Source organism: Pristis pectinata, chromosome 2 (assembly GCF_009764475.1).
Source record: "Pristis pectinata isolate sPriPec2 chromosome 2, sPriPec2.1.pri, whole genome shotgun sequence".
Taxonomy (NCBI): domain Eukaryota; kingdom Metazoa; phylum Chordata; class Chondrichthyes; order Rhinopristiformes; family Pristidae; genus Pristis; species Pristis pectinata.
In genome coordinates, this window is record NC_067406.1 from 45620268 (window position 1) to 45636371 (window position 16104).

The 16104-nt window shown below is 41.6% G+C and overlaps 1 protein-coding gene across 1 annotated transcript in view; it reads left to right on the forward strand.

The window, feature by feature from the left end:
• The window catches only part of LOC127580699 (phospholipid-transporting ATPase ID-like), a 150176-nt gene that overhangs the window by 41790 nt on the left and 92282 nt on the right, over positions 1-16104 (forward strand). The window contains 3 exon segments of the mRNA XM_052034465.1: positions 3221-3279; positions 7189-7302; positions 9869-9967. Of these exon segments, the coding sequence (XP_051890425.1) occupies positions 3221-3279; positions 7189-7302; positions 9869-9967 (272 nt within the window).

Below are 16104 nucleotides of genomic sequence, written 5' to 3' on the forward strand. Positions count from 1 at the left end.
ATCCAAATGTTCCACGATGGAACCCAAACGACACTTCAGTGTTTACTCGGTAGTGACTTCCTCACCCCGAAAAGCATCCGAACCGTGGTCGTCCACACACAAATACCTGTTTCCTTCTACAGGTCAGCAACAAAGTGAACTCCACCGGATTACTTCCAACTTCCATACATGGATTTCAGTGGCAAACACAGTTATTGTTTCTCATCCATCGATAGAGAAAACAAGCAGGCTGGTGTCTCTCTCCCTTCTCTCTCTCTCTCCTTCTTCTTCTAACTTCTTCAACAACGTCATTACGTCCTTTATCTTCTATTGACGTAAGCACGCCCCACACACACATACACACACACTCTCTATCTTAAAGGGACTTTCACTGAGTCCGTAACAACAGAGATTAAAAAAAGCATCTAGAAGAGGAAGGAAGAAGGGGAGAAGAACTCCTTGGGAGAGGCAGTAGTCATTCAAGATGTTCAAACAGCAGATCCTCATGTGACTGATGTATGAGATGTCTATGCCTCACCAGGGAGTGTACACTGAAATCTTCCAGCTACTACAGCTATAAAACCAAATTTCAGAACAGAGCAGACACTGCATTGCTAATGACTGTTAAGGGGGCTTTGTCAATTGGCTGGAGATGTTTGCAACTTTTGGCAGTTTACAGTGCTATTGCATAGAGCTGGTCATTATACAGTGTTAGTGAACCCTGATTATTCAGTGAGAGATCACTTCATTTCATTCCCTTTTGCCATTAGTAATGCTGACAGATCAACATGATCACAAGGAATTCAGGCTTACCAATGGTGCTGTGCCATTGATTGTATGCATATTACTTTGTACTCACCACATATCAATTCCAGCATGAACCTGAACCAAAAAGGATAGCCATAGATAGCACATCATGCAGTTTGTGACATGGCTGCTGAATCTGGTTTGCAGCTGACACATTCACGCACCATATGCACTGCATGAAATCTTGGCTGTCATGGGAAATGTGATCGAGGAGACCCTTGGCTTACTGAAGGATCATGCTGGAGGGGTGTCAACTCTGCATAATTCCTTTGGGCATTACAATGAATGTACTAATGCCCTTATCAATATGGTAGGTGCCGTGACTTGCATGACAAATGTGTGCACAGGCATCTATCACCATAATAGAACCAAGTTGGCAACCAGATCACTCAAACAACAGGCACTACAAAGCTAATTTATGTGGCCATTGTGTGTTTTCAGTGTTTCATTCATAACATGAACAAACTTCGGTTTTGTAATTATGGTATGTGAAAAAGAGTTTTACTAGTAAAATGGCTCATATATGTGTTTACATGTAGCACAATTGTATTTGTGTTGTATTTGACTGTCACATTTAGTATCTCTAAAACTTTCTCGATCTTAATTCTTTGATAATGCAATAAAACTCCAATAGTTCACTCTCTGATTTTTCAGAAAACCCGATAGTTCAATATCTGGCTCATCAGGTTCTTTTTCCCATGCTCTGTTTAACCTCAGAGAGGCCCTGTTTGCCAAGCTCTCTTTAAACTCAGTAGGGCCCTGTTTTCCGTGCTTTCTTCAGATTCACTGAGGCCCCATTTCTGATGCTTTTTAACTCACCTGGTTAACTGGAAAATGTATTATGCTATTGTGTAACATCTACAAAAGTAAAATAACACGCTATAGTCCGGAATATTTGCCATTCTGACCACCAAAGTTTCAATGATGCTGGAATATCAGAGTTTTACTAATCTGCATAGTTATTTAAAAGGTGTATTTGTGACCCAGTGTCACAGGAATTGTGTAAGATTTATGAAGTGCATAAATAAGAAACTATGACTGAGACACTGAATGCTATTGATTGTTGCCACTTTATTAAAAATTTGTCAAAGAAATTTTGTAATTCTGAATCTGTTGAGAATAAAATCTTTATAAATATTGTCAAATCTAACCCTTTTAAGTTCATATTTTTTCTTCATTGAAAGCACTTTTAGTGTTTTATGAAAGAAACAGAAAAGAACCTGAAGCAGGATTGCAAAGATACATAGTTACATTTAGGGCAGAACATGTACAGGTCCAGTACAGTAAAACTCCGGTAATCCAGTATACTCAAGACCTTGGTGGTGCTGGTCTGGCAGATTTTCTGGACTATTCCAATTAATACTCCAACATGCCTATTAACTTGCCTTTTTTTTGATATTTCACAGTATAATAATACATTTTTTTAGTAAATCTGGTAAGTTTAAAGGGAACTTGAGAAACAGAACACAGTGAATTTCAAGGGAGTGTGGAAAGGGACCTTGATGAGTTTCAATGGAGCTCAGGAAACAACCAGATGAGTTTCAAGGGAGCGTGGGAACAGGGACTGCACTGTGTTTAAGGGAGCATGGGAACCAGGGTGCTGGTGTGTTAAAAGGAGTGTAAGAATCATGATCTCGTCAAGTTTAAAGAGAGCATGGTAAACAGAATCCAATGAGTTTCAAGGGAGCGTGGAAAGGAATATCAGCGAGTTTCAAGGGAGCTCAGGAAGTGGAGCCTCGGTGAGTTTAAAGGGAACTTGGGGACCAGGGTCCCAGTGTATTAAAGGGAGCACAGAATACTGTCCCTCAGTGCATTAAGGGGAGCATGGGAACAGGGACCCTGGTGTTATTAAGGGGAATGTGGGAACTGGGGTTTTGGGATCTTAAAAGGAGCACAAGAACTAGGGCCCCAGCATGTTAATGGGAGCACAGAAACTGAGGTCCCAGTATGTTAATGGAAGTGTTGAACCTGGGTCCAGTGAGTAAATGGGAATGTGGGAACTGGGGACCCAGTGTATTAAAGGGATCGCAGGAGCGAGTGCCCTGGTGTATTAGAGGGATCACAGGAGTCAGAACCTGGTGAGCCAGATGCCAAACCATTGGGGTTTCTGAATAACTGGATAGTAAATTATTAGAATTTTACGATAAATGGACATTAATGCTACAGTTATTTTTACCTTTTAATTTTTAAACAATATTGCTCATGCATTAACATTTGAACTGCATTTATATAAACAAATGAGTAATTAAAACCACTGTAAAGCACATATGTTATCAAAGAACCTTGTACCACTGAAGGAAGATTTTTGACCCAATATGCCTGTACTGGTTCTTTAATAGAATTGCCCAATTTACTCCCACACCCCGTTTTTAGCCATTGACCCTCTTCAAGTATATATGTGTGATTAACACAATTATTTGTTTGTATTTTATAGAGGAAGAGAGATATTTAAGGGCAAATGATAGAAATTTCAATGTGAAATTTCAATATGTGGTGAGTAAACAATATTTAAATTCCCATCATACCCTTTGATGGCTTAGTGTACAAATACCAAACATAATATGTGGCAGAACAGGGAAGATCCAGGAGTTGATGCCACTTATCCACTGGATGTAAAACAATGTTCAAACTTATAATTTGTAACATCAGATTTCTGAATTGCTGATATCCTTACCTATAAGGATAATTCTGCTGTAGCTGAAAGCTGTAAATGCATGATAAATACCTAATTTTGGTATGGGATATTGGTGTGTTACCACTTGCCATCTCATTTCATGCTGAGGGTATTTATATTCAAGTGTAGTGGTACAGTACAGTTTTGTGTTTTTCTCTCTCTCTATCCTTAACTTTTTATTAAATATTTTGTGTTTGGATCTGGCAAACCTTTGTCAATCTCTCTCAGATCTCCAATTGCACACAAGATCAATTCCTTCTAGATTAGACTCTAGCCTTAGGAATTCATCTCTTCGTTATGGGTACATACCATTGGTTTCCAAAGTAGTTGATCTATCAAAACAGATTAAAAGTTGGAAACCTGAAATCGAAACAAAAGGTGCTGAAGATACTCAGCAAGTTAAGTAGCATCTGTGGAGAAATAAACAAAGATAATGTTTTATGTTGATAACCTTTCATTAAAGCTCTGATCTGAATGTTCTGATGAAAATTCGCCGACCTGGAATGTTAACTTTGTTTCTCCCACGGAAGCCGTGTGATCTGTTGTATGTCACTAGTATTTTGTGATTTTATTATGATTGATTTGACAACTATTTTTCGGGCCCCTCCCGCAAATTGTTTTGTTGTTTCTTACCTGACAAGTTTATGCTGACAGTTTACCTGACAATTGCTTTCAGCAATTAATGATGAGTGTGAGAGGGCCTTATTTTACAAAGAAATTTACCAACATTTGGTCCTGTTATTACATTCCAAAGAGCTAATCTCACTTTGTTTAGCACAAACAAGCAATTTATAAGAATTTATAATTCCTCCAACACTAGATATATGTATATGCAGCAGATTTCTGTCTAAAAACAAGGTGATGTGCTTGGAGCAAAATATCCTAAGTCAGGTGTTGAATCAAATATTGCAGCTGTTATGATAAATATTCAGAAATTAGACGCAGCATAATAAAATTATAGTTTTTTTAATGCAGAATTCAAAGTTAAGTCCTGAGATAGTACAAGTGAATTGGAGAGTGTCACGAACCAGCAACAAAAGAAACACACTGAGCATGATTTAGTGTTAAAAACTATTTTATTAATCACTACTTATGATAATACGTAAAATAAAAGTAAAAATGTTAGTATGTTAGAATTCAAAAATGTTAAACCTCGAACGTTAACCCCAAAACTAAACTCTCCGTGTGTGTGTGGGTGTGGCAAAGTCCAAAACTCCCAGTTCCGGAATGGTTCTTAAAGTTCAGTTCCTCAAGCCATAAGGTGAAACATGAGCAAGGGCTTCTTCAACAACCACCGTTGTCTGAAGATAAGATGTAGATGTAGAAAAACATAGAGAGAGTACATATGAAATCCAAATGTTCCTCGATGGAACCCAAACGACACTTCAGTGTTTACTCGGTAGTGACTTCCTCACCCCGAAAAGCATCCGAACCGTGGTCGTCCACACACAAATACCTGTTTCCTTCTACAGGTCAGCAACAAAGTGAACTCCACTGGATTACTTCCAACTTCCATACATGGATTTCAGTGGCAAACACAGTTATTGTTTCTCATCCATCGATAGAGAAAACAAGCAGGCTGGTGTCTCTCTCCCTTCTCTCTCTCTCTCCTTCTTCTTCTAACTTCTTCAACAACGTCATTACGTCCTTTATCTTCTATTGACGTAAGCACGCCCCACACACACAAACACACACACTCTCTAAAAGGGACTTTCACTGAGTCCGTAACAAGAGCAGGATGAAAATTAGTGGCAAAATTTATGAAATTGTCGAATTCCGCAAGGGTAGAAGAGGTGGCACCAATGCAGTCATCGATATAGCAGAGAAAGAGTTGAGGAATGGGGTTTGGAGTTGGCTTGGAACAGAACCTGTTCAACATAGCCAATGAAAAGGCAGGCATAGCTGGGGCCCATGCAAGTGCTCATAGCTACGCCGTTCATCAGTAGAAAGTGAGAAGTATCGAAAGTGAAGTTGTTAAGGGTGAGGACAAGTTCAGCCAGGCGGAGGAGAGTGTTAGTGGAAGGGGACTTCACTTGGACTATCTCTGACATCTCTCTCTCCTTCCTTGATCTTTCCGTCTCCATCTCAGGAGATTTCTTATCCACTGACATCTTCTACGAACCCACTGACACCCACAGCTACCTCATTTACAGCTCTTCCCACCCTGTTTCTTGCAAGGATGCTATCCCCTTTTCTCAATTTCTCTGGCATCGCCGCATCTGCTCCCATGATGAGGCTTTCCACTCCCAGGACATCCGAGATGTCCAATTTCTTTTCTAACCGGGGCTTCCTCCCGACTGTGGTCGAGAGAGCTGGCACCCATATCCCTGCCATTTCCTGCACCTCCACTCTCACCCCCACCCCTCCCAGACTCAACAGGGATAGGATCCCCCCTGTCTCACATTTCATCCCACCAGCCTACGTATCCAACACATCATTCTCCGTCACTTCTGCCATCTCCAACAAGACCCCACCACCAAGCATATCTTCCCCTCCTCACCCCTTTCTGCCTTTTGCAGGGACTGCTCTCTCCACGACTCCCTAATTCACTCCTCCAACCCGTCCCACCACACCCATCCTGCTCCCACCCCGGAAACTTTCCACTGCCCCTGTCACAAGTGCAACACTTGCACCTGCATCACCTCCATTCAGGGACCCAAACAGTCCTTCCAGGTGTGACAGAGATTCATCTGCACTTCCCTTAATATCATCTACTGCATTCGGTGCTCCAAGTGTGGCCTCCTCTACATTGGTGAGACCAAAGGCAGACTAGGTGACCATTTCACAGAACACCTGCACTCTGTCCGTAACCGCGATCTACATATCTCCATTGCCAGTCACTTCAACTCCCCCTCCCACACTATCACTGATATGTCAGTCCTTGGCCTCCTCCACTGCCAGGAGAATTCCAAGGGCAAACTGGAGAAACAGCACCTCATTTTATGTCTCGGAACCTTGCAGCCTAACAGCATGAATATTGAATTCTCCCACTTTAAGTAGTACCCACCCTCCTTCCCCACAACCCCCACCATGCTTCTTCTCATCTTCCCTCTCCTAGCCTCTTTTTTTCTACCTTTTATTTCCTTTCTCTCCTTACCTTTGAACTGCTCTCCCCTCCTCCCCGTGCCTGCCTATCACTATCTTTTACCTGCATCTACCTATCACCACCTTGTGCCCACCCTGCCTCCCCTCTTTTGTCCACCTATCACTGCTCTACTTTTCCCTCCTATATATTGGGCTTCCCCTTTTCCTATCTTCAGTCCTGAAGAAGGGTCCTGACCCGAAGCGTTGACCACCTGCTTTTCTCCACGGATGCTGCCTGGCCTGCTGAGTTCCTCCAGCATTATAGTGTTTTTCAAAATAGGTTATAATTGACCTTCTTCATAGTTGAGAAACAAACAGAAAATTTTGAAACTTTTGTCACTCTCGTTTAAAACAAAATTGGTGTTACCTAGTATTTGTATTAAAGGTAATTCCTTCTACATGATCCATTACCAAGCATTAGAATCTTTGAAATAAGCAAAATAAAATCTCCCTTTTCTCATTTATATAGTTATTGGTTATGATTATTTTATTTTAAAGTTATTTAATTTTTGTGATTCATCCACTTAAAGTCACATTTTACACAGTGATTCTTGGTTTTGATGTGAAAGTGTTGTAATTTGATATGTATTTTGGTTACTTAATGTCACATGCTTACTAAATACAAATATTGATTTTCTTTTCAGAACAATAGAATTAAAACTTCCAAATATAATATTTTTACATTCCTGCCAGTCAACTTATTTGAACAGTTTCAGCGAATTGCCAATGCTTATTTTTTATTTTTACTAATTTTGCAGGTGAGTGCATATTTATGTTACCTTTTTAGACCAACCTGTGGCCTCTCTAATTTCTTCTTTGGTTTGACATTGACTTTTGCAAATTCATGCTACAATGCAGCACTTTTGGACATTTTTTATATAATGTATTGCTGTAAAATGTATTGTTAAATTACTCCATAGGCTTTATGTGTATATAATCAAAATGTTAATTAGGGAAGATTTCCTTCTGCCACATGCAACAACCAAATCCATTTATAAAAAGTCATTTATGATTTTGTAGCATCTGGAATGCACTCTGGAAACTACTGTCAATACATCCAAAGGCTACAGTTTTCAGTGCCATTGTTGAAAGAGGTCTGTCACATTCCGCAGATAGAGTTCCAGCCAAGCACCCTTCCTGATTGTTTTATTAATAAAGAATAAAGTTGGGTTGCCCTGAAGTAATTAGCTGCAGGAAATTTCCAGGGGCAGGCCCTCTATCTGCCACATGCCACAGTTTTCAGCACACAGCTCCATACAAAGTATTAAGGGTTCTCTCTACTCAAGGAGATGGGAATTTAATTAGCCTTTGAGTGGAGACACCAGATAACCTCTGCTTCTGGAATTGTTTATATTGGTGGGCTTCTTGAGAGTTCAGGGAGTGAAAAATTTCAGTAACGTAGTAATGCAATTTCTAGTCCTACTTTTAAATAGCATTAAAGCAACACTGTGGGTCACTCTAATGCTGATTGTGAAAAGAGCATAAAGATTGAGAGCCTCATTTGAACGGTCCAGGGAATAACATTATTGGATTACCCTTTGAAACTGTTTGTTTTAGAACAGCGTTCTCTAATGATGTGGCCTAAGTTCTTACAGTTGCCAGCAGTCAGCACAGCAGGTGCAATCTCTGAAACCAACATTTAAAGTGACATATTACATTACAAGCAACAATCTTCCAGGTGTGGAAAATATAACTACTGAATGAATGGATGCTGCAATGATAGGGAAGGTGTGGGAGGGTGATCCCAAAGAACCAGCAGGACCTCTTTAAAGTAGTGAAGAACAATATCTGCAGGAGGCATGTTCATTGTTCTAGATTGCAACAGAAACTCTCTGGGTTATAGTCAGATGCTCCCAGCAGGAAATTACTGGGGAGCTCTCTGTAAGAGATACAGTGTAGTCTATGAATGCCTGCACTTTGGGGGAGTCTGCCCTTTAGGCAAGTACCCATGTCCATTCTGCCTGCTACTGTTTGCTAAAGATTCCTCTCTCTGAGTATGAAGTTTGGATAACCTCCCCAATGCACAACTGAGCAGCAAACTGTGAAATATGACAGGGATCAGTAATAGCATCATGGCATGATCTGGACCATGAAGTTGAGAGAGGTCATAACCTTGGCTTCTGAGGGCAAAGCACATAAAGCCCATATGTGTGGCTGTATTAGAAAATGCAGGTCACTGATCTCACTGAGGACAACAAGTGCAGTTTGAGTGTTGGCCTTTTTAAAAGCCCAGTCTCAGGGGGAAATGGGATTAGTAAAACTTGGTTTCTGTAAGTAAATAAGAACGGTTGCATTTCAGTTAATTGAGGTTGAAAATCTCACTGCAGATGAGTTATATATGTTTCACAACTGTTAAAATCATAATTCCATGACAAGTTTATGACATGCAATAAGGCCATTCATCCCATTGTGTCCATGCCAGTTGAAAAAGAGTTTTCTGGCTGTTTCCCACCTTCCCATTCTAGGTCCATAGCTCTCCAGATTGTAGTTCTTAAAGCACACATTAAATACTTTTTAAAGGTGATCTGGGTTTTTGGCTCTTTCAGGCAGTGAGTTCCACTGGGTGAAAAATATCATTTTTTTGTTTATCTATGCTCTAATCCTTCTGCCAATGTCCACACCTATTTTACATCTGCCCCTAGTTTTTGATCCCATTGCTAAAGGGAAAATGTCTTGCCTGTTTGTTTAGGCCCTTTGTAACTTAATACATCTCAAGCATGTCTTCCCTCTGCCTCCTATAATCCTGAACAAAAAGTGATAACATGCTTGTAAATCTATTCTAAATGAGAAAGGCCTGTGTGTGTGGTTAGGAGACACGGTGGCTGAAGAGGGAAGTTTAAGCCACTTGAATCTTAAAAGGCTGGAGAGAGTTGGGATGAGGGGAAATGGGATCTGAGCATATTGTTGTCTTCAGTGACCTTTGAATGTCATGAAATATCCTAGATGTGTGGGGAAAAATAGAGCCAGTCATAGTGTCCTATTTTAACTAGTAACCAAATTAAATAAAATACAGACAATTTTTAATATTTTAAAATTTATGGAATTACAATGTGTTCTAATTCTTGGCTTTGATGCATGTTGAAAATTGTTACTCCAAACCCTATGTTGTTACTTTTTGAAATATTACAATAGAATGATAAATCTTGATGCATTACACTGCAATTAAAATAATGGCCCATATTTTCCTGAGAAATGCTAGCTGTTCCATGTGACTCATTGCTTCCAGGGAGTTATGGGCCAGTGTTTCTTTTAATAGTTATTTACAAGATACTATTGTTATTTATTTTGAAGATATTCAAATGAATTGTTTCATGTATCCTTCAGCTTATTCCACAAGTTTCATCTCTGTCCTGGTATACCACTGTTGTGCCCTTGGTCCTGGTATTGTCAATAACAGCAGTGAAAGATGCTATTGATGATTATGTAAGTTCCTTTTATATTCTGTGTTATTATCTTCTTTAACAAATATAGGCTCTGTGATTCAGTCTCCTTGTAGAGGTAAATGCATGGGTTTTACTGCTTGTCGTAACTTCAGATGAATAAACCTTACTTTTCTAAGCTTTCCATTGCTTTCCTGTGTGTATCAAAACTAGTTATAATTTTTGTCAGCCTTTTTGTTAGATCACTCCTCAGCCTTCTCTTTTTCAGTAAAAAGTTTTTTAACATATTCTGCAGGCAACCTTATGGAACTTTACACCATTTTGGCTCTTTAGAAAAATAAGTCCTGAAATTATGAAATTACTAGTAAATGAATTTGCAAGTTGTTTATTTGAAATTCTCTCTCTGCTATTTTACTAGGAGCTTCGGTCTATTTGTTTTAGTCTCTGTTTAAGATGCCCCCCCAAAAAAGTGGAAAATGGTAATCATAATGTGTTGCATTGAAGAAATTCATAATTGTTTTACACCACAGATCATAATTGTTTATATTTAATTAATTACTAAAACATTTGTGGTTCACTACTGAAGCATTAGTGGTTTATTCAATATCTCTGATGAAAAAAATCCACAATGACATGCTTTAATCTGTCTCCAAGTAATTTGTATTTGATGTCATGTTTTGGGTAATGCTTTAATCATCCATTGGATACGAGTCCTGATTTTGGTTTTTAGTATTGCATTCATTCACTTCAGATGAAGTAATTGGAATTAAAAGATGGGTAAAGAGCTAACCATGGGTTGGTAAGTTTACACCTACTGCATTATTCTTGAAGTTTGTAACAGGGGCATATTGTGGATAGGGCCTCACTCTCATGCAGGTTTGGACCGAATAAAGCAATAAGGATGCAGTAATAAGGGACACATGGGATGAATACACTTGAACATGCTTACCATCTGAAAATAATATATAATCAATCATGTCATGCCTTTGCTTCTTAAAAGGGGAATTGATCCAATTGTTGTTAGCTTGTGGTCAAAGTGCCAGTGGACTAACATTCCTGGCTGAAGATCAGTGAGCTATGTCACTAAAATAGCATGCATGTACAGCATGTAATTAAAAGGCTATTAAAATGTTGGTCTTTATTGCAAGGATATGTAGTATAAAAGAAGGGAAATCTTGATGCATACTTGCAGTGTGCTAGTGGGTCCGCATCGAGAGCACTGCATTCAATTTTGGTATTCATATTTGTGGAATAATACTTGCATTGGAGGCAATGCAGAGAAGGTTCACTAGGTTGCTTCCTGGTTGAAAAGGTTGACATATGAAGAAAACTGAGAGGTTTGGGCTTATATTTATTGGAATATAGAAGAATGAAAGAAGATCTTACTGAAATGTATGAGAGTCTGAGAGGAATTGATAGGGTGGATGCTGAAGATGTTACCTCTGATAGGCATATTTAGATCTGGGGGTGGCGGGGGGGGGAACAGAATTTCAGAATAAGCAGCCCTCCTTTTTGGACAGAAGTAAGGATGATTTTCTACTCTTAGGGAATTACAAATTCTTGGAATTCTCTTGCCCTAGTGAACTCTGGAGGCGAAATTATTGAATATATTTGAGGCAGAGATTAATAATCATTTAAACTACAAGGGAGTCAAGGCTATTGGGAGAGAGCTGGAAAGTTATGCTGAAGACCAGATTGAATCTGCCATGATATCACTGAGTTGGTGGCGCAGGCTTGAGGAGTTGAATGGCCCACTTCTGCTCCTTTTTCTTATGTTCAAATTTAGAATTTGGTAACAGCAACAACTAATCTTAGATGACCACAAAAACTATCTAATTGTTGTAAAAATTCATCTGGTCCGCTAACTTTCTTCAGGAGAGGAAAGCCAATGTCCTTACCTAGTCTGGCTTAAATGTTACTTCAGGCTCATTCTCCCCACGTGTTTGACTCTTAAATGCGCACTGAAATTAGTAGCTTGCCACTCAGTTGAAGGTGGTTCACCACTGCTTTCTTTAGTGCAATTAGAGATAGGCAATAAATGCCAGCTTCCTCAGCAATGCCCAGATCTTGAAAAACAAATAAGTAAATCAGCTCCAATTTGTTTACTTAATCTAGAGTAGTAGCTAACAAAAACATTAGAGTTTTGAATAATTCGCCAAAATATAAGAACATTAGAAATAGAAGCAGGAGTAGGCCATTTGGCTTCTTGTGGCTGCATTGCCATTCATTAAGATTATGGCTGACGTTTTACTTAAGTGCCATTTTCCTGCACTAGCTTCATATCTGTTGACTTCCTCAAAATATAAAAATATATCAATCTCTAGTTTGAACATATTTAGCCTCTGGTGTTCTCTTGGATAATGAATTCTAAACTCGAGAGTGTAGGTCTCGACTCCTTAATCTCTCCTCATAGGACAATACCCCATCCCAGGAATGAATCTGCTAAATTTTCAGGGATGCAAATCATCAGTCATCGGGATTGTCTGCTTTTAGCTTGATAAATGTTTCCAATATAATTTCTATTAATGCTAATTTCTATTAATTATTCTTTTGCTTTAGATTTGTCATTCTCCACAATTTCTGAGATTTCCAAGATTTCCTCTGCCCATTTCCATGAAGACAGGCACATATATTTGTTTTCTCTTTCTGTTATCTGTTTATTCATCAATATAGTATCCGCAATCTCTGTCTGTAAGTGGTCCACATTAATTTTTGTTAATGTTTTTCTTTATTGTATCTACAGAATCATTTACAGCCTTTTTCATTTCTCTCTAGATTATTCTTGTTTTCTACTCTCACTTTCCTTATCAGTTCCTTGGTCCTCCTTTGGTGAATTTTGAAATTTTCCAAATCCTCAGGATTGCTGCTCTTTTTAGCAACATTATAAGCCATTTCCTTTGTTTAGCCATACCTGAACTACCTTTTCTGTTGGATTATTGTGCCTTGTAGGGATATAAATTTGTTGTTAACCATATTATTAGTTTCTTTAATATTAGTCATTGCTTTCATACCTTTTAATGTAGTTTTCCCATTCTACCATGGCTAACTTATGCCTGATACTTTCATTGTTTTCTATGTTTAGATGACCTGGGTTACAGATTGAACTAAATCACTTTAATTATTTATATAAATTTCTACCACATTATGATTTCTCTTCCTTAAAAGCCCCATTATCTACCAGATTATTAAACTTGAATCTCTTTTGCGCCCTTGAATTTTTGCACTATTGAATTTTTGAGTATCAGGTATACAACCAAAATGTTTGTTGGTGCATAGTAAAGTGATTTGTTCACAGAATCATAGAAACATTGCAGAATGGATGGGGACCATTTGGCTTCTTTTCCTTCTTGTCACTTTTGCCAATTACTTTCATTCCAATACCTCTGTTTTTGACCCACTCACCAATGGGAACAGTTTATCACTATTCTGTCCCTACCCTTAATGATTTTAAACATTTCTATCAGATCCATTATCAACTTCCAGTAGTTCAAGGTGAACAACCTCAACTTCTCTGGTCATTCCTCCTTAGAAATATTTTAGTAAATCTCTTCTGCGTCCTCTTGTTTCTTTCCATTTGTGGCCTAACCAGTGTCCTATAAAGTTTCATTAAGACTTCTTCATTCTTGTGCTCTTCACCTTTCTTTATAAAGCCGAGGATCTTGCATGCCTTTTAATGACTTCCTGAAAAATCCAACAGGAAAAGTGCCTTTTGTAGCGGTTGCTACCGCGAAATAAAACAAGACGCTAGTCGGAGGATTGTCGAACAAGAACTGGTTTATTTTCCCGCCTTGTGCGGGCCTCTTTAAGGGAGACTGTTCCCGCCCAATCCAACCGGCAATGACGTAAGTACTACGTCATCAAGACTTTCCCGCACGCGGGTTCTCCCCGTCGCTTGGGAAAGACGAGGCCCGCCGCCATCTTGGGCCTCGTTGCTCCGACGCCGCTTGACCCGACTGCCGAGCCGGTTCGACCGACTAAACGGTGAGTCGCCACACAACTCCCCCCAGAACCGGCGATACAGTCCCCAAGGTCCGTGGGCTGTGCCAGCTGCCGCTTAGGGGGCCGGCCTCTGCGTTGCGGCGTTGCAACCTCGACAGGTTGCTGCAGATCCAAATGGGCCGGTTTGAGGCGGTCCGCCGTGAAAACCTGTTCCCTGCCTCCAATGTCCAAAATAAAGGTGGATCCATTAGTCCTTATGACTCGGAACGGTCCCTCATATGGTCATTGCAACGGCGCCCGAGGTGTGCCCCTGCGAACAAAAACTAACTTACAGTCCCATAGATCCTTGGGCTGGCAGGATGGGGCTTGACCGTGCCGTGAGGTGGGAATCGGGGCCAAGTTGCCAAGCTTCTCACGCAGTCTTTGTAGGACTGCTGGGGGTTGTTCCCCTTGGTCCCGAAGGGCAGGTATGAAATCCCCGGGGACAACTAGGGGTGCCCCGTACACAAGCTCAGCTGACAAAGTGCAGAGGTCTTCTTTGGGGGCAGTGCGTATGCCGAGCAGGACCCAAGGCAGCTCGTCAACCCAGTTAGGACCCTTCAGGCGGGCCATCAAGGCTGATTTCAGATGGCAGTGAAAACGTTCCACCAACCCGTTTGATTGAGGATGGTAGGCCGTGGTGGTGTGCAGCTGCGTCCCTAGCAGGTTCGCCAATGCAGTCCAGAGACTGGAAGTGAATTGGGTGCCTCTGTCTGAAGTGATGTGGGCCGGAACACCAAAACGTGAGACCCAAGTTGTGAGCAGCGCCCGGGCGCAGGAATCAGTTGTGATGTCAGTCAGGGGGGTTGCCTCAGGCCACCTCGTGAACCGGTCCACGATGGTAAGGAGGTACCGGGCTCCTCTTGAAACCGGCAGAGGGCCCACGAGGTCGACATGTATGTGGTCGAACCTCCTACGGGTAGGCTCGAACTGCTGTGGCGGGACCTTGGTGTGTCGCTGGATTTTTGACGTCTGGCAGTGCGGACAAGTCCTGGCCCACTCACTGACCTGTTTGCGCAGGCCATGCCAGACAAACTTGCTGGCCACCAGTCGGACAGTTGATCTGATGGATGGGTGTGCCAACCCATGTACAGAGTCAAAAACGCGTCTCTGCCAGGCTGCAGGGACTATAGGGCGGGGCTGACCAGTCACAACGTCGCAAAGTAGGGTCGCTGACCTGGACCAACCAAGAAATCTTGGGGCTGCAGGCCCGAGACTGCGGTTCTGTAGCTGGGCAGTTCGTCGTCGGCCTGCTGTGCCTCAGCTAGGGCCGTGTAGTCGACACCCAAGGATAGGTTGTGGATGGTCGGTCTGGAAAGTGCATCAGCAACGACATTATCCTTTCCGGAGACATGTTGGATGTCAGTTGTGAATTCGGAAATGTAGGATAAATGTCTCTGCTGCCGAGCTGACCAGGGATCTGAGACTTTGGAGAAGGCAAAGGACAAAGGCTTATGATCGGTGAAAGCGGTGAAAGGCCTGCCTTCTAGAAAGTATCGGAAATGCCGGACTGCCAGATACAGTGCTAGAAGTTCCCGATCAAAAGCGCTGTACTTCAGTTCGGGCGGTCTAAGGTGCTTGCTGAAAAATGCCAAGGGTTGCCAGCGGCCTTTGAGTAGCTGTTCCAGTACCCCACCCACCGCGGTGTTGGATGCGTCTACCGTGAGGGCGGTTGGGACGTCAGTCCTAGGGTGTACAAGCATTGTGGCGTCTGCCAGGGCGTCTCTGGCCTTAACGTAAGCAGCCGCAGCCTCGTCGGTCCAGGTGATGTCCTTGCCCTTACCAGCCAGCAGCAAGAACAGAGGGCGCATGATATGGGCTGCTGCAGGGATGAACCGATGGTAAAAGTTGACCATCCCAAGGAATTCCTGTAGGCCTTTGACTGTGTCGGGGCGGGCAAAATGGCGGATAGCGTCCACCTTGGCGGGTAAGGGTGTTGCCCCGTCACTGGTGATTTTGTGGCCGAGGAAATCGGTAGAGTCAAGTCCGAATTGGCACTTGGACGGGTTGATCGTGAGGCCGAAATTGCAGAGGCAGGAATACAGCTGGCGGAGGTGGGAAAGGTGTTCCTGGTGGTTACGGCTGGCGATCAGTATGTCGTCTAAGTAAATGAACACTAAGTCCAGGTCTCGGCCTACCGCGTCCATCAGCCGCTGGAAGGTCTGCGCGGCGTTCTTAAGGCCGAACGGCATCCGAAGGAAT